The sequence below is a fragment of the Microtus oregoni genome, unplaced genomic scaffold, assembly GCF_018167655.1.
Source record: "Microtus oregoni isolate MIOR12 unplaced genomic scaffold, Mior012 000043F_ref0000047, whole genome shotgun sequence".
Classification (NCBI taxonomy): domain Eukaryota; kingdom Metazoa; phylum Chordata; class Mammalia; order Rodentia; family Cricetidae; genus Microtus; species Microtus oregoni.
In genome coordinates, this window is record NW_024543210.1 from 7778186 (window position 1) to 7805615 (window position 27430).

Here is a 27430-nt window from a genome sequence, read left to right on the forward strand (position 1 = left end):
AAAACATCACATGAATGACCTTGAGCCTGCTGTCTAAGGAGTGCACAACACAAAATGAATCATGTTCAGAACTGTATTCCCTTTTTAATATCTCATTTAGTAGATGTGAACATTCCTCACAAAATCCCAAATACTTCTGATTCTGAACATTTTGGATAAAATATACTCGATCTGTGCAAAGAGTTGTGTTTTAAGTTGTGAAAGTCAAAGCAATTAAAGAACTATTTTCAAGTGATCATTTGGTGTTTTTATCTCAATGTGTATCTATCTATCTAGGCATAGTAGATGGAGCCATTCTTGCTACAGAGACACGGTTGCCCAGTTCAACCCGCCCACATTGGTTGGAACCTACAATTTATTCCTCTGAAGAAGACGGTCTTAGCCGAGCTGCCTCTGACGGTGTTGGAGGAGACAATTTGAATATGCTCTCAGTGGCAGTGAAGATTGAGTCCGATAAATCCGAGTCCAATACGAAGGTGTGTGCCTTACACCGTTAAATGCTCCTGTTGGTGTGATTGCCAGCTACGATGACTTAGAAGTAGCAATGCTCCAGTTGGGGATTCTATGGATTAATGTGGTCTTTATGTGTCCCGTGGAACAGGAGTTCCTTGTAGCCGTGGGGCTGAAAGGAGCCACTCTACAGCACAGAATGCTGCCGACTGGACTCAGTTGGCATGAGCAGGTAAGAGCTGTCACTTCCGTCATGTCCTCTGACAGCATTTACAGTCGTGAATGTTCACCTTGGTGAACTATGATGAGCACACACGGTGTGTAACTGCCCTCCTTAAGAAATAGACTCCTCACCCAGAAGGCAGGTGACTTCCCTATAACTTCTCAATGACAGTGTTGCTGTTTGTATCATTCAAAAGAGGAAGGTCTGTGGAATGCCCAGCCTGGAGGAGCAGCCGGAGGTGTATTGAGTGCTGAAAATCAGAAACCCTTTAAGGACCACCTTGTCCCCAGGCCATTAGTATGACTTTGCCTCAGGCCATTTTACCAGAATTTCTGCAATTAATGTTCTGTTGAAATCTCCTTATAGAGTAGGACTAGTGTTCAAAATATTCTTTTTGTCTGTCTGTCTATCTTTCTATCTACCTACTTACTTTTTTTTCCATGCCTGGGACCAAACCTAGGGCTTCACTCTTGCTGAGTGCTCTACTGCTCATTGAAACATATTTCTAAATTTTTGTTTGTTTGCTACTAAACGTTTGGTGTATGTGTGGAGGGAGGAGGGTAGTACTCTCGTTTCCATATACACCACAGTGTTTCTGTGGAGGGAGGAGGGTAGTACTCTCATGTGTATATACCACTGTGTTTCTGTGGGAGTATGGATAGCTTTCAGGAGTTGATTCTCTTTTCCTCAGCTTCACCAGGCTTAACCTTTACCCACTAAGCTCTCTTGTTGGCCCTGGCATGTGTTTTAAAACGATTCTGTGGTTGATCAAATTGTTTATTTTTATGTAAGAATTGTAGATAAGAGACTCACTTTGAGCAGAAGCTACCCGTTCTTTATGAATACTGAATTTTGTGCTTTTGTCTTTTTCTCTATTTAATGTTTTTAAAATACTCTACTCTTCTCATGAAAATATTTAGAAAACATGTTAACTACCCGAGTCTCTGCCTGCCTGCCTGCCTGCCTGCCTATTAGGAGTACAGATAGACACACACACACGTATGCATATATATTATATATATAATGTATATGTAGGGGTACAGATATATATGCATACACATACATATACACACATACACATACATACATAGACATATACATATATGTGTGTGTGTGTGTATGTGTGTATATACCACCCTGGCTACTTTTCTTCATATTCTTTAGGTATCTGCTGAGTGTCTGAAACTGACAGTACATCTAATTTGTATCAAATATCTTTCAAGTAATCATGTGCTCCCTGCTAATGACTCCCAAAAAGACATCTGGAGAATAGCTCCAACAAAAACATCATTTGGCATAGGGCAGCTTTTGCTACATACATTACACTAGAGCAGTGGTTCTCAACTTTCCTATGCTGTGACCCTTTAAACCAGCTCTTCACATTGTGATGACCCCAAAGCATGAAAATTATTTTGTTGCTACTTCACAGCTGTAATTCTGCTAACTGTTATAAATTGTAATGAACGTACACACTCTGGCTAGGGAGCAACTTAGCATAACCTCTTCATTTACTTGGGAGTATGAAAGAACAGGTTGTGGCAGAGGACCTAGCTTTCAGACTGAGTAATATAAATTAAAGAAAAAGAATTTATTGAATTGTATAAAAAAAATAGCTAGATTCCTCTACCTTCCCATAATGGGTTTCTTAGGAAACCAGAGATAACCCCTCCTACTCAGAGCCTCCAGCATATAAAGCAAGTGCTCCACCACTAAGCTACACAGCTACTGCTTTCCTCCCTCCTCCTCTTTTTTCTTTTTCTTTCCTCTTCACCTTCCTTTACTCCTCCACTCTTTCCATTTTGCATTTTGAGAAAGGTCTTGCTAAGTAGCTCTTGGCTAACTTAGGACTTTTGATCCTTTTGACTCAACCTCTTATGTAGCTGGGATTGTAGGCATGTATATCCATACCTCATGGAAACCAGACTTTTGAAAAGTAGTCTTTAACAAAATTAGTTTTTTTCACGAATTATTAATTGTATTATATATGGGATTTTCTCCCATCCAAGTACTAAGCACTAAGCAGTCCAACCCTGCTTACCTTCCAAGATCAGAGGGGACTGGGTGTGTTTAGGATGGTCTGGCCATAAATATAAGATGGGGTTTTCTACGGTGTCTGTGACATTCAGTTATTGGATGTGACTCTTCATTTCAAATTCCAGTTTAGCAAGTACTTTAGCATTTTAATTGTGTTATCTAGGGACACAGCACTAGGCTGTGATAAAGACACACACAGTGAGATTTTTATTGTGGTAACTCAGTGCATCTCTCCCTTTCTGTGGCCTCCCTGATGTGAGTGCACACACTTTTGAAATGAATCCCTTCAGAACAGCTGTATTTTCTTGTAGCATCCTAAGTCACTTTGTTACATACTTGTTAAATGTATTCTAGCAAGATGTCATTTCTTCTAAAGTGTTTATGTTTTGTGATTGTAGATTTTAAACTTCTTGAATATTGCTGATGAACCTGTTTTGGGATATAACCCTCCAACTTCATTTACAACATTTCATGTTCATCTTTGGAGCTGTGCACTTGATTACAGGTGAGTCCATGAATGGAACAAGGTAGAGTCTTATTTAAAACACACTTGATTTTAGAGCCACCAAGCCTGATAACCTGAGTTCATTCCCTGGGAACACAGCAAAATTACATATAACAAAACAGTTATCAAGTAAAAATTACAATATTTATATCTATTTTATCTTTATCATAACTAAGGAAAACTATAACTAACTATTCTTCAACTCCATCAAAGACTCCAGAAAGATACAATATTACCTAAGCAAACAAGAAATAAGCAACTTTCAAACTCTAGAAATGACAGAGACATCTTGCTGCCTGAACAGTCACCCAAAGTTCCTCTGTACTGTCGGGGAACTCCATCTTCGGCCTACAGGCCCATAGTATCCAGAGACGTTTCCATGAAGCAGGAAATTTCAAAGGCAGTTCAGTCACTATCTGCTGTGTCCTGCAGAATGTCTCGCAGACTCCTTCATGAATCAGGAACCCCAAAAGATCATCTCACCTTTAGGCAAGTTCAGTAGTCCTCTCTCTGCGGGTTCTCTGTGTCCAGTTTATGCAATAGTCCAGGCAAGAGCAGTTTCTTGCCCAAATGGCTATCAAACTCCATAAAGAGCCTCTTCGATGCCCAGCTTCCTTTTGAAGTAGATTGGTGCTGCCAGGAGCAGGCGTGTCTCATTGTCATGAAAAACCCTAAGTTATTAAAACATTAAATAGCATATTTCGTAGTCTTTGAAAGATATGAAGAATGCCTATCTAACTGAAATATATATCTAGAAAATCTAACTAACATGACTACAAATGACTATTATTAATGATATCCATTAACAACCTATATACATTACATTTTTAAATGAACTACACAATCACAATACCTTAATCAAGATCAGAGACACATATACATATAACAAAATAGACCTTAAATTTAAATCACTAAAGCAAAATCCATATCAATGTAAATTATTCATATCTATATCATATCCCCCTTTTAAATGTAAACGAACATTTATAAACCATATTTGGGAACATGGGCGCAGTTTTTTCTCTCCAAACTGCTTCCTGCTGAATGGGGGCGTCGTTAATTAGGTCTTTCATGGTATAACCTGTGTGCTAATTTCATCTCAGTTGGCAGTTGAGCGAAGCAATTTTCTGAAGATGTTCACAGCAACCCTTCAGGAGGGCGTGGTCCATCATACCATATTGGGATAGAAGCAATCCACAGACTCTCACCTTCTGTGAAAACAAAATAAGAAACTCCTTTCCAAAGCATCATGTCCTTAGATCCAAATTTCAAAGTCAAGGCATTTTCAAAATATCTATGTTGGATTAGTTCAGCAGCATTTATAAACAAATATCTTTTAACAGCTGTTGGTCCTTCCTCAGCATTCAAACGATTCAAACAGAGCATAATAGCATACAGTATCAAAATTCTCTGTGTATTTTCCATCTTTGTGCGCTTTATTTTAATCTCTATTTTGTTTATTTTTACTTTATTTTTTTGCTTTTTGAGACAGGTTCTCTGTATCTTTGACCTGGAATAACTCTGTAGACCAGGCTGTCGTTGAACTCTCAGAGATCCGCCTGTCTCTGCCTCCAAGGCATTCGGGATTAAAGGTGTAAGCTACAACACCTTGAACTCACAGAGACCTGTTTGTCTCTGCCTTCTAGGCACTGGGATTAAAGGTGTGTGCTACCACACCTTGAAGTCACAGAGGTCAATCTCCCTCTGCCTCCCAAGTGTTGGGATTAAAGGTGTGTACTGCCACACCCAACTACCCTCTTTCTTCCTTTTTTTTACTTTTAAGAACTTTTAACTTTTAGCTTGCATATATTTTTAACACACTGTAAACCATTTAGAAATTTTCTTTGTCTTTGAATCTGTCTTTACTGTATATCTCTCTTTTTCTGACCACACGAGTCTTTAATTTACCAAGCAATATCAGTAGGACTAAGGCCGTGGCTTTGCCGGCTAGATGTAGCCCATTCCTTAGCTTTCTGCCATTCCAACCTTGTGGCTGAGGTACCGGCCAGAGCTGCATTCAGTGCCACAGGTCTACAGTGTTTCAAGGTCCTTGCCATCAAACAAACTGCAACAGACAACACTCAAGTCCTTTCTCTGTAGCTGGCCCTCCTGCCTCAAATAGTCAGAGTTTGCCCTGGCAGGACGGCCCAGAAAGCCGGCATTTTAAAACAACACAGGTTTTTTCCTGCTACTGCTGAAAACAAACAAGCATTCAGTCGACTTTTATCAACACCATTTAAATGTTTCGTGGCAGGACCTCTTAAGAGCTGCAGGGTTTTGCAGCTGAAGCTGAGTCAGGAAGCCTCTCTTAGATGAGAGCGCTTGCTTGCTTCTAGCAAGCAGAGCAGACCCGAGAAATCGCAGCTACCAAGAAAACATGCTTTACTCTTTCCCAAGCTTTCTCAGGCTTTCAGTGGATACAGTTGTCCACACGTCTGGGTGCCATTCTGTAGTAATATGAGCAGCGGGGCTGCGTCCCTGTCACCCCGGCCGCCTGGCTAGCTTATGCCCCGAAATAACAACACACAAACTATATTCTTTTAAACACTGCCTGGCCCATTAGTTTCAGCCTCTTAACCCATTTCTAATAATCTATGTAGCACCACGAGGTGCGCTTACCAGGAAAGATTCAGCATGTCTGACCTGGTGGCTGGCTGCATCGCCACCTGCCTCAGAGAGCAGAGCTATCGCGTCTGCCCGGGAGAGGGGAGCATGGCGTCTCTGAGCTCACTTCCTCTTCCTTCCAGCATTCTGTTCTGTTTTCTCCACCCACCTATGTTCTAACCAATAAAATGGGCCAAGGCAGTTTCTTTATTTTTTAACCAATGACCTTCCTCCATCAGTAATAAAAATTAAAGCACACTAATGTTTGAGATGCACACACTTCTGCTTACTGTGGTACTGCACACCTACAATTCTCACACTCCCCAGGCACACAATTCTGCCTACTGTGGTACTGCACACCTACAATTCTCACACTCCCCAGCCTTAGGTAAGTGAGTGAGTGCACATTTGAAGCCCATCTGAGGTACACACTGACATTCTGTCACCAAAAAACCTAAAAGAAAAAACCAAAGCAAAACCCTCCAGAAGTCCTATGATTATTTGTGATTGGAGTTATGTTTTGAAGAGTCCTGTTGTATCAGGCTGCTAACCTGATGCTTCTGTTTGCCAGGCCCCTTCACCTGCCAATCCGATCCCTTCTTACTGTTGAGACATTCAGCATTTCTAGCAGCGTTGCCTTGGATAAATCTTCTTCCACTCTCAGGTACCTGTGAACTCATCTTGCACCAGCTGCTGTTCAAATGTATCAGTTATAGTAACCAGCGCTTCCTTACCTAAACCACCACTTGTTTGGAAAATTGTTAAATCAGCAGCATCTGAGCTGCTCATTTTTCCTTCCTCAAGGCCATGTCCCTCTGCTCCTCTCATTACTGGGTTTCAGGTTTTTTGTTGTTGTTGTTTTTGACACTTACTCAATCATTTAATTTGATCTGATGTTGGAGGATGATGTTAGTTGATCAAGAGAGCATCTCTGCGTTCTGCAGTGTTTTAGTTTTAGGGAAGGAATTCATCTCTGAGATTCTCAGTTGGCTTTTTAGAGCCTATGGTCAATTTCTCAGTATCAGATATGTATTATCTTTGGAATGGAAATGTTTCAGATTTGGGCATCTGTTGAAACAACCAACCTGCCTCCAAAGCCTAGCTACTGTTGTGTTGGCACCTTCATGCATGTTTTGGGTCCCACTTATGTTTGTGGGTGACGTACACCTGAAGATGCTCAGAGCTCTGTTTTTCAGATGCTATTTCATTTTCTTTCCCCAGAATCATCATGGATGAAGCTGCTTTACTCCTATCTGACAAGTGTAACACTGTCACTATAAACCTGAATAGAGGTGAGTTCAGAATAAGCGTGTGTGTGTGTGTATGAGTGAGTATATTATATCAGTTTAAATGTGAAATAGTGTTGGAAAGCTGGGTTCTTGTGAGGTACTTTTAATGGATGTTCAAATGTGTAGTAATTGTGTGCTACATCTGTTGTATGATATTTTCAACATGTTTTTATAAATAAAGCTTGCTTGGTGTCAGAGGGCTAGTTGACTAAAATTAAACACAGAGTTTTGGAAGACTGAGGACAGATAGGACAGAAAGTAGTAAGGTAGGGCAGAGAGGGATCTGGTTCTCTGGAGGAAGGAACAGCAGGTAGGGAGGACTGGTGGGTTTTCTGCTTCTCTGATCTTTCAGGATATTTCTCTGATATCTGACTGTTGAATTTTTATTTATAAAGAATAATGAGAGTACTGCTGCACACATCTTCAGAATTCAGTGGGTACTGGCTTTTCAGCTGAGGGTAAAATGTTCTTATGGTGTTAGCTTCGTTTTTCTATATATCCTAAGTATCTGTTAATATTTAGTCATTTGTTCTAGCTAAAATCAAGTGAGGTGTCAGATGAAGTCTCAGTGAGTAGGATGGACCTGTCTGTGTCCTCTTACATTACAAGCCCTAGTGCCTCCTGCAGTGTACTTTGAACAGAGGTTACTTCTGTTAGATGTTGGTTAGATGAGTAGTTTTTAAAACCTACAGTAAGTATTATATTGAATTTTAGATTATGTTCGTGTGATGGACATGGGACTTTTAGAGCTGACCATAACTGCAGTGAAGTCAGATTCTGACGGAGAGCAGGTCAGTTACAAAAAGTGGAAATTTTTACTTAAATCTTGTTCATAAGAGATAAAAGATACAATGTATTGGAACATTTTTTTTCACCCAATTTTGGTCAAAATATTTGAAAACTAGAAATGATCTAAGTACTTTTTATGTGACAAAAACAAATAAGTTTATATTTTATTTTAGATTCATTTATGTATATGAATATTTTTGCCTGCATGTACGTACAATTCCTAGTACCTGCAAATGTCAGAAGAGGGACTGGAGTTACAGACAGTTGTGAACCACTGTGGGTGCTAGGAATTGAACCCTGGTCCTCTGTGGAAGCAATAAATGCTCATAACCTCTGACCCCTCTCTGTAGTCCATGAGTGTATATTTTAGTTCCTGTGACTCTGTAAGGAGTTGGTGACTCTTGTCTGAAAAAGAGTGTTTGTCATCTTCTCCCCATGCCTTGTCCAGACTGCGCCTCGCTTTGAGTTGCACTGTTCCAGTGATGTCGTCCATATCAGAACCTGCTCAGACTCCTGCGCTGCGCTAATGAATCTCATTCAGTATGTCGCAAGTTACGGGGACTTACATGGGTCTAACAAAGCAGAGATGAAGCCTGGAGTCCCACAGAGAAAGCCAAAGGTACAGGCAAGGCAATACACCATCCCACTGATGTCACTTAGTGAGAGTAGTGGGTCTGGAAAGGTGACTCGGGGCCTCTGTGGAAAGCCTTTCTACTGTCTGCTCTTCGTTTTAGATCTCAACCAACATAATACTTTCTTGGATTTCTGTTATTTCCGCCCTGTTCTTAGGGAAGAAAACAAGTTGTGTCAAAATCTGCCAGCAGCTAGTGGCAGGTGCTGCTGCAACCTAAAGACTTAGTTGTACGCTAGTGCTTCCACTCGTTCTCTGTACTGCCTTAACTCCTCCATCCCCGCTCAGTGAGGTGAGGCTGAACGGTATCGCTTGGGTGACTTCCCTAGTCAGAGAGGGAAACAGAACAGGTGTCCCCATCTCAGTTTCAAGGTCACTGCTTTCTTATGCTGCAAGTGTCCCCTTTCTGATGTCTGTGTCCAGCTTGTATGGTGTCCTGTTTGTTTTGGTGTTTATTTGCAGTGCTATTCTTCACAGCTTTTTCTGTGAACAGAATCCTTAGGTTTTTTTTTTTTAGTCCAAGGCACTTCAGAACTGCTCAAATGGGTCAGTTCTGTTAGCAAGGGTCTGGTTGGCTTTGCGTGCTTTTTTAGACCACCCAACTCTTTGTTTCTGTCCCTCTTGTGCTCCACTGTACTGAGGTGGCCAAAGACACTCCCTGCTTTCTATTCTGAAAGACGTCGTCCAGTTTACCAGAGGTACTTGTGTCTTTCTATTTCAGAGCAGTGCTCACATTTTGGGGAACACAGCTTAGGTTTAAAGTGGTGGTACTAGAGTTGAGCGTAAATGAGCCACCATTCAGCTCTTCTCTTCTATTTATATCCACACTGCCCTCCAGAGTCCAGGGTCAGCAGTATGGTTTGAGTAGAGGAGACTTTCTCAGTAAGCCCCCTCACTGCGCAGCAGGGGTTTTCAGCCCCTCCCATCACTGTTGCAGGGTCCTGGTTCTCCTTCTGCATCTGAGTTAAGTTCCTATTTATTTGTACTTGTTGGTAGCTATTGAGGTGATAATGATTACACTAACACTGACCACTGAGCAGAGTGTAACCAGTGAGCAGGGACCTGCTCCTGTTGTTGGTGAGGTGGAATGACTCCAAGGTTGTTCTCAACAGGCACTTTCCACTGGCCCTTGCTCTCTGCCCCCTTGCAGTGTACTGTATACTGGGATCCCAGTGGTCCTCTTGCTTCCCCATTTAAGTAGCCGAGAGTGCAGTGCATGCCACTGCCAAGCTTTAGCCATTTTTACCTTGGCCTTTTGGTTGTAGGTAGATTCCAGTGTTCAGTCATCATCACGTGGCCCCGTGCTTCCTGAAGCTGAGCAGCAGATTTTACGGGACCTGATGAGTGACGCCATGGAGGAGATTGACATGCAGCAGGCCTCTGCCCCTGTCGGACCAGAGGCTAATGGTGAGAAGGGCTTTTCCTTGGGAGCACTGAGGTCACATTATTTGTGTTCTTGTACATTTTCAGTGAGAAACTTACTAAAGACTCATCTGTATTTATGGATATGTACCAGCCAATTAGCTTGTGTCTGCTGCCTATTGGGAGGACAGACTGTCAGGAGATGGGTGCTACTGCTTTGAATGATTGAGAAATGACACAATAAAATAGCCTGGAATGTGGTTTGGAAGTTTCATGAGTCTAGTGGAGACAGGATTAGTTTGCTGTGTGTGTGTTGGGGGGGGGGGGTTCATGAGAAGAAGGTTATCCTGGTAAGGTCATAGATTTGTCTGTACTACAGTACAGAGGAAGGCATGCATGGTCTGTAGATACCTATCTAGCTGTTGGTGGAACAGAAGTGCCATTCACTTGAGAAGAATTCAACAGTGAAGTTGGAAAAGCAGGAAGGGACCAGGTGAGTAAAAAGTCTTGAAAGCCAAATGGAAGTATCTAAATATCTTGACACATTTGTTTTAAAACAGTTTTTCTGATTGGATGAACATATTTATTTGTTTTGTTTTGAGACAGAATCTCTTTATGTAACCCTGGCTGTTATGGAACTTATTACGTAGACCAGGCTGATCTCCAACTCACAGAGATCTGCCTTCCTCCACCTGCCAAGTGCTGGGATTTAAGGCATGTGCCACAATGCCTGGTAGAGAACATATTTATTTCTAAATTTTGTAAACCTTAATTTAAACATAATACTTGATAGAGCTGGGAAGGGTCGTATCTGCCTAAGATCCTAGTACGTGGGAGATGGAGTTAGTGTCAAGAATTGAAGGACAGCTTTGACAATAGGGCCAGCCGGCCTATATGCATCCTGTGAAAATCCAATGTTGCGTTCATAGTAATTTAGGATAAATTATAACTAAGGATATGGATTAAGCTTCCAGCTTCCTGTGTACTAAATTGCAGCAGCTGGCCTGAATAGGAAGGGACCCTGATTACATATTATACATGAGTCTTCAGTAAGCACTAGATAGACACTGATGGGAATGGGGCTTGCAGTGCTATTGACAGTGTTTAAATGCTTGTCTGGGAGACTCTTGAGGCCGAAGCACTCTTAAGCATTTTTTTGTGTGTGTTCATCCTGTATCAGTATTCAGTTTGAATGAATAGAGAAAGAATGGATAACAGTGTTCCTGTACAGATTTTTGGCACACATGATATCATCTATTAATTTCATTGTAAGAGAGCCGTTTATGAGAACAAGTGTCCAGCATAGGTTTCTGGAGCCCAGGAGTTAGCTCGGCCACTTTCCCCACCCCTTCCCTAAGCAGAGACTCCTGTAGTTTTGGGTGAGGGTCTGCTAGATGATTCTCTTTTCCTTCCCTTTACAGTGTTGCCCAAGAAGTTTCCAAGACTGATGTGGACAGAAACTTCAGTTAATGGGAACAGACCATTGTTAAATTCCTCCCCCACCCTACTCCACTCCCCTTTGGTTTTTTGAGATAAGGTTTCTCTGTGTAACATTCCCAACTGTCCTAGAACTCTGTAGACCAGGCTGGCCTTGAACACTCTGCCTCCCCGAGTGCTGGGATTAAAGGCAAGAGCTACCACCGCCAGTTGAATTCTTGAACTTCTCTTACACAGAATAACTGGGAAACAACTTTACTCTCCTTTACTCTCTTAGAGAACTTCAAGTTGATTATGAGTCAGCTACTTGTGCTTTTGAGGTAGTTATGCCTTTTACTGAGGTGCTTGTGTTGCTTCAGCCCTCCCTAAGCCCCAGACTCATATAGTTGTGATAAGTAGGGAAGGTATCATAGGTGGAAGCACCGAGCACACCGTGTCTGACCTGAAGTTTGCGTCTTTCTGTCTAGGTGTCCTGGATGAAAAGTTGCACGCTCAGGAGCCGTGCTGTTCAGACCTCTTCTTGTTCCCAGACGAGAGTGGGAATGTGTCCCAGGAGCCAAGCCCTACTTATGCTTCCCCTACTCACCACCTGATCAGCGACACAATGGCAGGTGCACCCACTGAGAATGATGATTTTTGCATTCTTTTTGCACCTAAAGTAGCCATTCAGGTAACAACTTTGATAACACAATTGAAACTTTAAAATAGTGTTACAAATTAAATGGACCAAAGGGCATCTGAAGGTCTTTTGAATCTGCAGCTCTTGCCACTTCAAAATTACTTCATCTTTATAAATTTACATTAGTGTTTTATAAATGGATATTAGACCACTTCTATAACACATAGCTCAGAGACTGTGCTACATTTGCATAATATTCCACATGATAGTGAAGAAGTGCAGTTGCTGAATGTAAGGGACGTTACAGGAGTGACGGGAAGATGGGCTGCAGAATGGCTAGTGTAAACTCTGGAGAACTGAGATGTGTGAAGACTGACTTTGGTTGAGATGAACTAGAACTGCCTAGTAGTGCCTTCATAGGTGACTGTAGGTTCTGAGAACTTCTGATTTAAAAAAAAAAAAAAACAACAAAAAAACAAAACCCAAAACCCATGCACTATCAAAGCAGTTGAACTCAGGGTAAGCCTTTAATTAGAAACATGATCATTTGAATAGTAAGTTGAAATTTGTCAGGTTTTGGTTTAGAATGCAGTATGACTTTAAACTGTAATCACACACACACACACACTGTCTACTTTAAGTTATCAAATAGTACAAGCCAAATTATAAGCTTTAGAAATTATTCACGAGGTGATTTTTATGGAGCAGATTTTATTTTATGATCAGTAAAGTACAATATATTGTGTGATGATTAATGTCAGAAATTATTACTCAAGCTGGATGTGGTGATACATATCTGTAATCCCAGGCCTCAGGAGGCAGGAGGATTGCCACAAGTTCAAGGCCAGTCTCAGCTACCTAATGAATTTCACATCAGTCAGAGCTATAGTATGAGACTCCATTTCAAAGAAAATAAATTATTACACTGTTTTATATATTGAAATTATTGGGAAAAATGTAGACTCAAGGAAACCCGCTGGTCTGTGAGGTATACCAGTCGCTTATGGTGAGTGAACGTGCTCTGTTGCGTGTTTCAGGAGAAGGAAGAAGAGCCCGTGGTAAAGGTCATGGTTGATGAAGCGATTGTGATAAGAGACGACTATTTCAGTCTGCCCATTACAAGGACAGCTGGCAGCAAAGCCCCACTCCAGTTTCCTGTCCCTGACATTCGCTATGTTGTGAAGGAAGTCTCTCTGGTGTGGCATCTCTATGGAGGCGAGGACTTCGCAACAGTTCCTCCTCCTTCTCCAGCCAAGAGTTACATGTAAGCTCAGTTAATGGCTCATAGAAAAACACATGACATTTATCTTTTTTCAAGATTTATTTTTATGTGTATGGATGTTTTATGGGGATGTATGTCTGTACACCACATGGGCAGTGTTCTCAGAGGTCAAAAGAGACCATTGGAAACTAGGGTTACAGACGATGTTAGTTGCCATGTGGGTGCTGGGATTTGAACTCGAGACCTTTGGAAAAGCAGTCAGTGCTCTTAACCACTGAGCTATCTCTCCAACCCTGGTATTTACTTTAAAGGAAGAATAAATTAATATTCAAGTATGTAATTTAAATCTCACACCTAATGTTAGCTGTGAACTTATTTGTATTTCTTGTGTATTTACTAAAGTATTGACTTAGAAGATGTTTGCATTACCCATCATGTGTCTGTTTATGAAAATGAATGATACCATTTCTTGCCCAAAGTTTCAAAGGGAGGAAAGGTTATATAACTGAATTGGGTCCATCAAATGAAGTGTGTCAGGAGGCAGAGTTCATGCTTGCCCTGGGCCCCCAGCATCTCACAGGATATGGAGTAGAGCCAAGTATTTCATTTTTTAAACTTTTTTTTTTTAAAAAAAGCCCTACTTATTTTATATGTGTGTTTTGTCTGTCAGTGTCTGTGTAGCACATGCACACTTGATACTATTGAAGTCAGAAGAGGGAGTTGGATCCTTTGGAACTGCAGTTATGGATAAATGGTTGAACCACCATGTGCGTGCTGGGAACCGAACCCAGATTCCCTGTAAGAGCAGCCAGTGCTCTTAACCTCTGAGCCACCTCTCCATCCCCAGAGCTGATGACCAAGCAAAGCAGTGTTCTGTAGTGGGAGGAGAGAACGAGTAGAAAGCATAGGTGTGCTGGAGCAAATGTGTCTGTGGGATGGGGTAGCACAGAAGCTGCCCAGAAGAACCATTTGGCACACCAGTTGAGCAACCTTTTCTCCTCACTGATGATTTGGAATGCTTCTGTCCTGGTTGAACTCTGTTGTTGCTTGGATGTCTGAGACAAAAGGAAAAGTTACAGAGGCTTTGTTCTGAGTTTATTTGGTGTCCAGCATCATAATTAGGTTTTGTTTTAGGTCTCAGTGTTTAGCAAGTGAATGCCTACTATAATAAAAATGCGGTAATAAAAACTGCATTTTCAGTATTTCCAAAATATAAATGACATGTTTCTCCCATGGCGTTGGGACTTGAACCTCACGCACATGGTAGGCATAAGCTGTCCCACTCAGCTCATTCTGGCTCAGGCAGACCGCTTGTTCTGCTCCAGCCTCAGGAGAAGCTGGGATTGCACCACCACTCCTGGCTGGGTGATAAGATTAGATTTATAGTGACACAGTTTGTGGAACATTATAGTAGTTCTGTAATGTTTTCTCCATGTATCTTACTTTTTTTGTATCTTAATTTTTCTGATGTCATTCATTAAATTCAATATTCTTTTAACAGAGGTTTTTTTTTTGTTGTTGTTTTTGTTTTTCTAGACAGGGTTTCTTGGTAGCTTTGGAGCCTGTCCTGGAACTAGCTCTTGTAGAACAGGCTGGCCTCCAATTTACAGAGATCCGCCTGTCTCTGCCTCCTGAGTACTGGGATTAAAGGTGTGTGCCACCACTGCCCAGCTTTAACATAATTTTTTTTGTTTTTGTTTTAATTTTTTTCTCTTTCTCCATTTTTAGTAGTCCCCATAGCTCACCTTCTCAAACACCTACAAAGCATGGACGTCATACAGTCTATGGGGGCAAAGGAAGAAATCATGACTTTTTAATGGAAATCCAATTAAGCAAGGTAAGGTGGTGTTTTGAAAGAGAAGAATCTTTTCAGTAGGCATATTGGGGGGGGGGGGGGGTTCTGCTCATACCCATCAGAAGCCTTCAGTCCCTGCCTTATAGAGTATAGGGCTCACTTTTTTTTTAATTTTTTTTTTTTTTTTTTTTATGCTTTGAAAAGCCTGAGGTGTTTTGTTTTCCCAAGGCCACCCTTGAAACAGAGTTCCCTGACGCCTTTGTATGGTCGGTGTTTCTGAGCTTTGCCCAGCATTTGCTTTTCTCTATTGAATTGTCTGTCTAGGAAGGCCTGACTTTGGGACGCACCTAGGGAAGGTCCCACTATGAACATCTGGAAACCATAGGACAGAGCACTGATGACATTTATATTAGTTTAATGCTTAGCTTGGCTGAGAGGCTCATAGCTCTGCCTTCAGTTCCAGGGATCCAGTACCCTCTTCTGACCTGTAGGCACTGCACGCACATGGTACATAGACACACTCAGCCACAAAAATGTAAATACATCGACTCCCACCCCTCCCCCCACCAAAGGAGAAAGCCAAATTCAAGTGAAAGTTGAGATTGCTTTGTTGTTCTTGTGTGAAGGTGAAGTTTCAGCATGAAGTCTACCCCCCATGTAAGCCTGAGTGTGAGTCCAGCCTCCTAGAATACCCGGTCTCCAGGCAGGTGTTCGTCGTTCAGGATCTTGAAATTAGAGATCGGCTGGCGACATCACAAATGAACAAATTTTTATACCTGTATTGCAGCAAAGACATGCCTCGTAAAGCTCATTCCAACATGGTAAGATGCCTTGAAGCCTTGCTCTTTTCATTAGTTCTGGAAAAACATTTTTATTTGTGTCTAACTGCAGTAGAATTAGAGTGGGGAGAATTATCAAAATGAGAAAAAAGTGTTTTCTCTTTTTAATATGAAAATTACTTTTCAATATACTATTTTAAGTTTTGTGTTCAAGAATTATTTTACAGACTACAACTATAATTGCCGCTCTGTCACTGCTCAGGTAAAACAGAACTGTGTGAGAATAACTAGGATGTTGTCAGCCCTCCACACTTAGAAGACTCTAAGTGTTAGTGAGGGGGAACGGCAAGCCCTGGACTTTGGAGGTGTAGCGCAGGCTGGCTCTGGAAGATGGGTCTGTCCACTAGCATTGGGAGCTCAGCAAGCCCCATTGAGCCTGAAGCCACAGTGTTGTCATTTGCTGTTATCCTCTGAAGAGTCTGTCATAAGACTTTCTTGAAGTTTGAACAGGCTTTTAAGGAAGGAGGGTAAATATAATCTTCCTCCTCCATCTTTGACAAAGTCTCACCATCTAGCCCAGGCTGGCCTCAAAACTCAAAATTCTGATATTTTTATTAGCTGGCAATATGATTGTTTACTTCTTTAAATTTTTTTTAAATGAGAGCAAGGTCATTATGTCACCAGGGAAAATGTTTTTATCTCTTTCTTGTAGTTGACAATTAAAGCATTGCACGTCCGTCCAGAGTCTGGTAGGTTACCGCAGGAATGCTGCTTGAGGGTGTCACTGATGCCGCTTCGCCTCAATATCGACCAGGTTTGTGTTGTGTGCAAATTGGTGCAGTTAGGACTAAAGTAAGGGAGTATCTATGTCTATTTAGTACAGCTGAACTTCTGAGAGAGTTGGGACGCTGTAGGGCAGAGTCATTTGTACAGTTTGAAGTCTGACCTTATGGTGCCGTCTCCATTTCATGCTGATATGTGTGATATGGGACTAAGTTCTTTTTTCCACTCCATGTGGACACCTAACTCAGGCATCATAATTTTAGAGACTTAAAGGGCTCCTGGATGTGTTAAATGTTAGAAGAGATGGTGTTACAGATTTTCCAAGAGAATTTTTCTGTGCTAGGCGAAATACCAAAATAGTAAATGGGGCCATAAGTAAAGAGGCCATAATATAAACAGATTTATGGGAAGTTGTAAAGAAAATCCTTTTCTTATGTTGGGACAAGTATCCTATCAAATTTCCTTGGGCTTTGCTTTAATGACAGAGGCAGTAATACGTGCATGATGAGCATTAAATAGGACAATGTATGGAGAACATTTAATTTAGTACCTGGTATCTTATGCTGTGGATGAGGAGTGTGAACATTCATGGATATTAGCAGAAGCAAGCAACAGCTGCAGAACATACCTGGAATTATAAAATAGCAAAATCTCTTGTTAAACCTTTCATAGTTTTAGATTTGGCATATGTGTGGATAGCATTGTACATTTGCCTAAGTAATACTGATTTTTGATGTTGTCACTTAAATAAAATTTGGATAATCTATAGCAAACGATAGACATCTCAGACATCAATTGAAATAAGTGCTCAAACTGTAAACAGGGCAGGACCAGTCTGAGAGGCTTTGCAAGAGAAAATTGGGTATGTATGTAATGCTTGCAGGTTCTGAGCTGGTCAGACTTCAGATTCGTAGTTTTCATTATGAAAATAACTTTGATATGCATATTTTTAAAAGATTTATTTTTATTTATGTGTATTTCTATGTGTATGTATGTAGTGTATGTATGTATATATGTAGTATGTATGTATGTGAGCATTTGCACAATGTGTATAGGTGCCTACAGAAGCCAAAAGAGGGCTTCAGATTCCCTGGAACTGGAGTTATAGGTTGTTGTAAGTTGCCCAGTATGGGCCTTGGGATCCAAACTTGGGTCCTCTACAAATGTAGCAAGTGTTCTTAACCATTGAGCCATCTCTCCAGTCCCCTTGATATTTCTATTTTAGTTCAGTTTATCCATGTGCCAACTTACTAGATATATAGTGAAATATTTATCGGGAAATTGACCTGTGGAAATTCCTACCATTAGAAGACTGACTCAGAATCATCTTTATTGCATGGCCTTATCAAACTTAGCAAGCTCAAATTTCTTTAATATCGACTGTAGTTCCTTCTGTAGAACTATAAAGCACAGTTACTTTAAAAGGGGACAAATATTAATCCTAGAGAAAACAGTGAGGAAAATAGAAATTGTATGGCTGCATGGTATCATCCTGTGTCTCAGAGTGAGCATGGCATTAAAGTAATTCTTTAACACAGTACTATTAATCCGCTCTATCATAGAACCTCAGGCTAGGTATAAATGTTTTACAGTCCAAGTTTAACACTGAATACTGAACCTAAATTTTAAATTTTTAAATGATTATGCTAAAATACTCTTATGAAGTGTAGAGATGTTAAGCCTGCAGTGGAGATAGATGTTTTTCTTGCAGAGTTGCTAGCTACTCTGTCAGCTGAAATGCCTTATCTTTTCTCCCCTGTGTAGTTGGGCCTCACCATCTCCAAACAGCCATCAGTTTTCCTCTCACCTCAGGGTGACATCTTTCCTGGCTGTGGCTCTGTATAAACAGAAGCACATTTGGTTTCCTTCTTCTGGATTGTCTGTGGGGTTCCTCTGTGTCACAGCTTGACTTTGTAGGTGTCACCCACCACACATGTGCCCCAGCTTACCCATTTGCCTGCTGGTTCACACTCACTTTTAGTGCTCATAAATGAGGCCATTGTCAAATTTGTATAGAAGTGTTTATGGACATATTTTTCTTTTCACTTGGGTAATGTACATGTGTGTGTATTTTTTCACATATACGTACATGCATCTACATACGTGTAGTAAATAAAAGCAGAACTTCTAGGTCCTTCAGGTACTATGAGCAGCTACTTAACTGTTTCCCAGTAGTAGCCAATAAGTATTCTGGTTGCTTCTTGTCCTGGCCAAACTTGGTTCTGTCATCTTTTAAATTTTTGATGTTATATTTAGTGTTTCTGTATCTTCATTTGGGGTTCCTTGATGGTTGTCTGTGTAGCCTCTTTTCACATTCTTATTAACCATCGCTGAATCTTCTCTTGTGAGGCGTTTCTGATGTGCTGTTTTCACAGCAAAATGTAAATACTGCAGTAAAAGGAACATCATAAAAGAGCCAGGGTTTCTAGTGTGTCTTTAGTATTTCTTTTTTTCTTCAAGAACAAATCTATATTTAATATTTTCCTTTTTTTTGAACAGTCTTGGAATTAAAACATTTACAACTTTAATTTTATATCCTGTTAGTTAACATACAATGCTGAGTATGATATGAACATGTAATAAGCATGTACAGTGTAAACAGTGCCAGGTACAGGTACATGTACATGTACTGAACATGACACAATAATGAGCCTTCTGTGAACCTGCTACTTGCCTCAGAACCAGGTATTGGTGGAATTATCTCAGACTTCTAGGCACCATATTACCTAGAATATTGTCACCTGCATTATTTAAATATAAATGGGATGGCAAGTAACTAAATTCTTGGATGTAAGCAAAGACTATTTGTTTCCTGGTTGCCCAGACCCAAATAATCACACAGAAACAATATTAATTACAACATTGCTTGGCCAATGGCTTAGGTATATTTCTAGCTAGCTCTTATATCTTAAACTAACCCATTTCTAATAATCTATGTATCACCTTGAGGCTATGGCCTACTGGTAAGGTTCTGGCATCTTTCTCCGTGGTAGCTAATGGGCGTTTCCTTGACTCCGTCTACTCTATATATATATCTGTTTTGATTTACCACCTGGCTTTACTCTGCTAAGCCGTTGGTCAAAACAGCTTTACACAACAACCAATAAAAGCAACACATATACAGAAAGACATCCCACATCATCACCCCTTTTCTAATTAAAAAGGAAGGTTTTAACTTTAACAAAGTAAAATTGCATATAACAAAACAGGTATCAAGCAAGAATTACACAGTTATAATATTTAGTCTATTTATATCTAAAGTTTTTTATCTAATTTATCTTTTATCAAAACTTAGGAAAGCTCTTACTATATCTGTCTTCAACTCCATCAAAGACCCCAGGAGAATATAATATTACTTAAGTAAACAAGAAGTGCATTGTAAGCAACTTCTAAAACTCTAGAATTGATGGAGACATCTCACTGCCTGGGCAGTCACCCAAAGTTCTTTTGTAACGTTGGGGCATCAGTCTTCAGCCGACAGGCCCATAGTATCTGGCAGACTTTTCCATGAAGCAAGAAATTTCAAAGATTGTTTCATCTATATTGGCAGTTAGTCACTTTCTTTTGTATCCTGCAGAATGTCTGGCAGAGTCTTTCATGAAGCAGGAACCCTGAAGGAATGTCTGACCTGTTTTAGACAATTTCAGCAGTCATTTTTCTGTGGGTCCTCAATGTCCAGTTCATACAGCATATCATCAAGCAGTCCATGCAAGAACAGCTTCTTGCTCAAATGACTAGAAAATTCCATAAGGAGCTTCTTTGATGCCCATCATCTTCTTGAAGTAATTGGTGCTGCCAGAGGCAGGCATGTCTCATTGAGAAAAGTCTAAGTTCTTAAAACATTTTAAATGCCATATTCTGTAGGTCTTTGAAGACTAACTGAAATATACCTCTGTATATCTAGCAAACCTAACATATTTAAAGGTTTGATTATTATAGATGACTATTAATCTGTATTTCTTAAATATACATTACATTTTAAATAAGCTGTATAAACACAGTACCTTAAACAAGAGCAGAAATACATATACACAGGTAACAAAATCAATCTTAAATCTGTATCAATAGACCAAGATCTATACCAACGCAAAGTATTTATTTCTATACCATATCCCCCTTTAACTGAAAACAAACATTTCGGAACTATCATTTTAAGAATTTAGGTTTTGTTTTCTCCAAACTGCTTCCTGCTGTTTGTTGGACAATGTATTTTTAGGGTTCTTGGAGACCTTTTGGCAGGACTTATTCCATCAAACCACATTGGCCTAGAAGGAATCCACAGGTTCTCATCTTCTGTGGAAACAAAAGCAGAATCCCTTTTCCAAAGTAACATATCCTTAGACTCAAATTTTGAAGTCAAGATTCCTTCAAAATTTGTTTGTTGGTTTAGCTTAGCAGCCTGTACAATGACATGTCTCTCTGTAGTTAGCTCATTCATAGTCAAAAAATTCAAAGAAAACACAATAATATACATAAGCCAGACTCTTTGTGTATTTTCCATATTTACAAGACATTTTACTCTATTACCTTTTAATTATTTTATTATTTTTACTCCTTTAATCTATGACTGTCTGTACTCTTTGCTTTCTCTCTCTTAAGCCCATGTATATCAATTCAACACTGTGAGCCATTCAGAGGTCTTTTTTGTCTGAATCTATAATGCTTTCTCTCTCTCTCTCTCTTTTTTTTTTTTAACTAGGAGTGCTTTTTAAAATACTAAGCAGCATGGCTAAGACTAAACCTGCTGCTTTTCTTTTTGACTCTGCCTTGTCCAACATGCCAGCTCAGCAAGCCAGCTCACTGCCCCAACTACAGGGATGTAGTGGGTCTCTGTCACCATAAAGCAATTTGTACCATGCTGCTCACAAACCCCATTTAAGTGCTCCATAGCACTACCTTTCGAAAGAGTCAGAGCTGTACTTGTCACCAGCACAAAACAGGAAGCTGGCTCTTAAGCAAGCCATGCAGTTTTTGCTGCTAACTCTGAGTTAGGAAGCCTTGTTTTGAAAGGTGCCACACCTCTGCTCGCTGCCAACAAACAGAGCCTATTTGAAACTATGTGGTTACCATGAAACTCCAATTGACTCCTGTTTTTTTGTGGGCCTAGAAGCACTTTTTTTAAAGCTTTCTTAGGCTTTATGTGGATGTATGTTGCCCCACATGGGACACCATTATGTAAATGGAGACTGCTTTTTTGTTCCCTGACCACCCAGACCTGAATAATTACATGGAAACAATATCGATTACCACACTGTTTGGCCCATGGCTCAAGTGTATTTCTAGCTAGCTCTTACATCTTAAATTAACCCATTTCTATTAGTCTGTATTGCCACAAGGCTGTGGCTTACAGTAAGATTCATCATTTTTCTCCTTTGTCAGCTACATGGTGTCTCCTTAACTCTGCCTACTCTATATATCTCTGTTCAAATTTCCCACCTTGCTTTACTCTGCTAAGCCATTGGCCAAAACAGCTTTATTCATCAGCCAATAAAAGCAACACATGTGCAGAAGGGACATCCCACATCATTGGAAACTAGGAGTCATACTTTCTTGTTGTGAACCAACGTTGTGACCATGTACCTCACAGTCACATTGTATTGGATACAGTGTTAATTTTTTATAGAATTTAGAGTTTTTGATGGAGGGAAGGATAGAAAAGAATGGACTTAGGCTTTCAATTTTGTGTTTTATGCCCTGCATTTGTCAGTTCAGTGTTTTGGCAACTGGAGGGGTGTGAGCCCAGAGCCAATACCTTTGCTTTTCATATATGACTGCAGAAAAGACTGTATTGAGTGGCTGATTTCATTTGTATTTATTTATTTAAAGACAAAGTCTTGCTCTAATATGGCTAATGTGTAATTTGCTATGTAGCTGAGGCATTTTTGAATTCTTGGCAATCCTCCTGCCTTAGCTTCCTAAATGTTGGATTTATGGGCATGTCCATCACACACAGCTTCAAATTCCCATTTTGAATATCTTGTTCAATGAAGGAACTGTCTTAAGGCAATATAGTGATTAAAGAAGAAATAAGTTCTAGGGAATAGTGGCACAAGGTAAATATGTAAGATATACCATCTGCTGCTAATAGTGTTGTTACCATTGTTGACTTAGAATGAGAACACATGCTAAGAGCAAGTGAGAACATTTTCTTGCAAAGAAAACAAAAATACACTTTGATTTAGAAATTTTTCCTAGTCGTTTGTGTTTTGTTTTGTTTCTGTTTCTATTTTGAGACAGGGTCTGAGTAGTCTCTACTGTCCTGGAACCTGCGACACAAACCAGGTTGACCTCCATATAGACCACTGCTGGGATTAAAGGCGGGTGCCACCACACCCTGCCCATTCCTAGCTATTTAGATTTTACTTTTTCTGTGTTTGTATTTTTTTTTCATAGTTGTAAAAAATAATAGGGATGCTGGGCTTGTATGTGTGTGACAAGAAGAGATGAGTGGTGGGCGAGCCGACGAGAAGTGCAGTGACTGCTGTGCAGTGGTGACTGGTGCATACAGCCTGCAGACTGTCCTGTTAGTGACAGTGACTTGTCTCCATTCCAGGACGCTTTGTTCTTCCTCAAGGATTTCTTCACAAGTCTTTCTACAGAAGTGGAGCTTCTCTTGACTCCAGATCCAGAAGGTACTTAACACGTTCAGTCTGAGTGTTCTGTGGTGTGTATGGAGGCCTTACTCAGGATGGGGTCACATCCTCAGAATGCCTTTGTAAGCTGAGTATTGTAGCTCAGAAATGAATCTAGTGCCTGGAGCCCACTTAGTGATGGCAGCAGCACACTATTGTAGAGTATTGGTTGTTTTCCCTAGCGACTGCTGACTAAAGAGCTGTGGCTGGTGGTGGCCACCCAACAAACACTACAAGAGCACAGAACTGCACACTGCTAGGAAAAGCTCGGAGTTCGTATTCCAAATACCATCTTTTGTCTTTCTTTTCTTTCTTTTTTTTTTTAAACTATCTTTTCTCATTTTACATACCAATCCCAGTTCACACTCCCCCCACTCCTACCCTCTATCCACTACTCCTCAGAGAGGCAAGGCTTCCCATAGGGAATCAACAAAGTCTAGCACAGTGCTTTGAGGCAGGACCAAGGCCCTCCCCATTATATACAGGCTGAGCAAGGTATCTCTCCAAAGACAATGGATTCCAAAAAGCCAGTTCAAGAAGTAGAGATAAATCCTGGTACCACTGCCAGTGTTCCCACAGTCTGCCCCAGCCATACAACTGTCACCCACATTTCAAGGGCCTAGTTTGGTTCTATGCTGCTTCCCTCACTGTTAGGCCAGAGTCAGTGAGCTCCCATTAGCTCAGGTAAGCTGTTTCAGTGGCTGTCCCCATCATAGTCTTGATTCTTTGCTCATATTTTCATTCCTCCCACTCTTTGACTGGACTTTCGGAACTCCTCCCAGTGCTCCACTGTGGATTTCTGCACTGCTTCAGTCAGTTGCTGGATGAAGTTCTATAATGACATTTAAGATAGTCATCAGTCTGACTACAGAGCAAGGCTAGTCCAGGCATCCTCTCCACCATTGCTTAGAGTTTTAGCTGGGGTCATACTTGGGGATTCCTGAGAATGTCTCTAGTGCCAGGTTTCTTACTAGCCCCATAATGGCTCCCTCAGTCAAGGTATCTCTTTCCTTGCTCTCTGTTTCTGTCCTTCTGCCATCTTGACCATCCTATTTCCTCAAGTTCTCCCCTTCCCCTTCCTTTTTCCCTTCCTTCTCCCCTCCTGTCCTTCCTTCTCCCCCAACCCCTATGCTCCCAATTTTCTCAGGAGATCTATTTCCCATTTCCAGGGGAATCTATGTATGTTTTTCTTAGGGTTCTCCTTGTTACCTAGCTTCTCTGGGGTCATGGACAATAGGCTCATTATCCTTTGCTTTACAGCTAGTATTCACCTATGAGTGAGTACATGCCCATCTTCCTGGGTCTGGGTTACCTCACTGAGGATGGTTTTTTTTTTTTCTCTAGTTCCATCCATTTGCATGCAAATTTCAAGATGTCGGTCTTTTTTTTTTTTTTCTTTTTTCTTTTTTTACCACTGAGTAGTACTACATTGTGTAAATGTATCACATTTTCTTTATCTAGGTTGTTTCCAGGTTCTGGCTATTATGAATAATGCTACTATGAACATAGTTAAGCAAATGTTCTTATAGTATGATTGAGCATCCTTTGGGTATATGTCCAAGTGTGGTATTGCTGGGTCTTAAAGTAGGTTGATTCCCAATTTTTTGAGAAATCGCCACCCTGATTTCCAGAGTTATTGTATAAGTTTGCATTCCCACCACAGTGGAGGAAGGAGTGTTCCCCTTATTCTGCCTCTCCAGCATAAACATAACATAAGCAAAACATAAGAGGTGTTTTTTATCTTAGCTATTCTGACTGGTGTAAGATGGTATCTCAGAATCGTTTTGATTTACATTTCCCTGATGGTTAAGGATGTTGAACATTTCCTTAAGTGTCTTTGAGATTCTCCTGTTGAGAATTCTGTTTAGATCTGTACCTCATTTTTTAATTGGATTATTTGGTATTTTGATGTCTAGTTTTTTTTAGTTCTTTATTTATTTTGGATATCAGTCCTTTTTCTGATGGGGGGGGGTCGGTGAAGATCTTTTCCCATTCAGTAGGCTGCCTTTTTGTCTTATTGACTATGTCCTTTTCTCAGTTTCAGGAGGTCCCATTTATTTATTGTTGGTCTCAGTGTCTGCGCTACTGGTGTTATATTTAGGAAGTGGTTTCCTGTACCCATGCATTGAAGATTGCTTCCATTTTCTCTTCTATCAGATTCAGTGTGATTGGATTTAATTTGAGGTCTTTAAACCATTTGGACTTGAGTTTTGTTTATGGGAATTAGATTTGGATCTATTTGTGTTCTTCTACATATTGACATCTGGTTATACCATCACCATTTGTTGAGATGCTTTCTTTTTTCCATTGTATAATTTTAGCTTCGTTGTAAAATAAATCAAGTATTCATAGGTATGTGGATTAATATCAGGGTCTTCAATTCGATTCCATTTTTCAACCTGTTTTTATGCCAATACCAAGCTGTTTTCATTACTGTGGCTCTATATTAGAGCTTCATGTCAAGGATGGTGATGACTCTGGATTGTTTTGGCTATCCTGTTTTTTCATATGAAGTTGAGTATTGTCCTTTTGAGGTCTGTGAAGAACTGTGTTGGATTTTTGAGGGGGATTTCATTGAATTGATAGATTACTTTCAGTAGGACTGCCCTTCTTATTATGTTATCCTACCTATCCACTAGCATGGGAGATCTTTCCATTTTCTGGTATCTTCTTCAGTTTCTTTCTTCAAAGACTTAAAGTTCTTGTCGAACAGGTGTCTCACTCTTTGTTTAGTGTTACCCCAAGATATTTTATATTATTTGTGGCTATTGTAAAGGGTGATCTTTCTTTGATTTCTTTCTCAACTTCTTTATCACGTGTATATAGGAGGGCTACTGGTTATTTTTTAGTTGATCTTGTATCCTGCCATATTATTGAAGGTATTTATCAGCTGTAGGAGTTCCCAGGTAGAGTTTTGGGGTCACTTATGTATACTATCATATCATCTGCAAATAGCAAAAGTTTGACTTCTTCCTTTCCAATTTCTACCCCCTTTGGTTTCCTTTTGTTGTTTTATTGCTCAAGCCAGAACTTCAAGAACTATGTTGAGGGGGACTTGATCGGGGGAGGGGGAGGGAAATGGGAAGCGGTTGTGGGGACGAGGCAGAAATCCTTAATAAATAAATAAATTTAAAAAAAAAAAAGAACTATGTTGAAGAGATATGGAGAGAGCGGACAGCCTTGTCTTGTTCCTGACTTTAGTGGAATTTCTTTGAGTTTCTGTCCATTTAGTTGTTGGCTTGTCAGCTTGTTGTATACTGCTTTTATTATGTTTAGATATGTTCCTTGTGTCTCTGATCTCTCCAAGACCTTTATCATGAATGACTGTTGCACTTTGTCAAATTCTTTTTCAGCATCTAATGAGATGATATGATGTTTTTGTTTCTTTCAGTTTATATGGTGGATTACATTGATAGATTTTTGTATGTTGAATTTTCCCTGCAACTACAGGATGAAGCTGACTTCATCTTGGTGGATGAGTTTTTTGATGTGCTCTTGCATTTGGTTTACTAGTATTTTAGTGAGTATTTTTGCATCATTGTTCATGATGGAGATTAATCTATAATTCTTTCTTGTTTGAGTCTTTGTGTGGTTTGGGTATCAGGGTAATTATAGCCTCATAAAAAGAGTTTGGCAATGTTTCTTCTGTTTCTATTATGTGAAACAATTTGAGAAGCCTATGCATTAGCTTTTCTTTGAAGTTCTGGTAGAATTCTGTGCTGAAACCATCAGGCCCTGGACTTTTTTAGTTGGGAAGCTTTTGATGACTGTTTCTATTTCCTTACAGGCTATAGTCTATTTAAGTTGTTCGTCTGGTATTGATTTAATTTTGGTATGTGGTACCTGTTCAGAAAATTGTCTATTTTACATTTTCCAATTTTGTGGAGTACAGGTTTTCGAAGTATGATATATTAAGTGTCTGGATTTCCTCCATGTCTGTTGTTATGTACTCCTTTTCATTTCTAATTTTGTTAATTTGGATGTTCTCTCTCTGCCTTTTGATTAGTTTGGATAAGGGTTTTTTTTAATCTTAATTATTTTCTCAAAGAACCAGCTCCTTGTTTCATTGATTCTTTGTATGGTTTCCTTTGTTTCTATTTTATTGATTCCAGTTCTCGGTTTGATTATTGCCTATCATCTACTTTTCCTGGGTGAGTATGCTTCTTTTTGTTCTAGAGCTTTCAGGTGTGCTGTTAAGTCGCTAGTGTGAGATTTCTCTACTTTCTTTATGTAGGCACTTAATGCTATGAATTTTTCTCTTAGCACTGCTTTCATA

At 40.1% G+C, this 27430-nt stretch overlaps 1 protein-coding gene across 4 annotated transcripts in view; it reads left to right on the forward strand.

Annotated features, from left to right (window-relative positions):
• Atg2b (autophagy related 2B) overlaps positions 1-27430 on the forward strand; it is an 80551-nt gene that overhangs the window by 38704 nt on the left and 14417 nt on the right. For 3 of the 4 annotated variants that reach the window (XR_005972414.1, XM_041633154.1, XM_041633155.1), the window contains 14 exons: positions 277-476; positions 602-682; positions 3106-3212; positions 6388-6480; positions 7038-7108; positions 7820-7896; positions 8343-8513; positions 9791-9932; positions 11792-11994; positions 12981-13207; positions 14894-15002; positions 15587-15781; positions 16452-16553; positions 23076-23154. Coding sequence is in view for 3 of the 4 variants with exons in the window: in XM_041633154.1 (XP_041489088.1) it covers positions 277-476; positions 602-682; positions 3106-3212; positions 6388-6480; positions 7038-7108; positions 7820-7896; positions 8343-8513; positions 9791-9932; positions 11792-11994; positions 12981-13207; positions 14894-15002; positions 15587-15781; positions 16452-16553; positions 23076-23154 (1857 nt within the window). In the remaining variant the exon portion in view is untranslated. The remainder of the gene's footprint in view (positions 1-276; positions 477-601; positions 683-3105; positions 3213-6387; positions 6481-7037; positions 7109-7819; positions 7897-8342; positions 8514-9790; positions 9933-11791; positions 11995-12980; positions 13208-14893; positions 15003-15586; positions 15782-16451; positions 16554-23075; positions 23155-27430) is intronic. The other variant, XM_041633156.1, reaches the window with a different exon arrangement.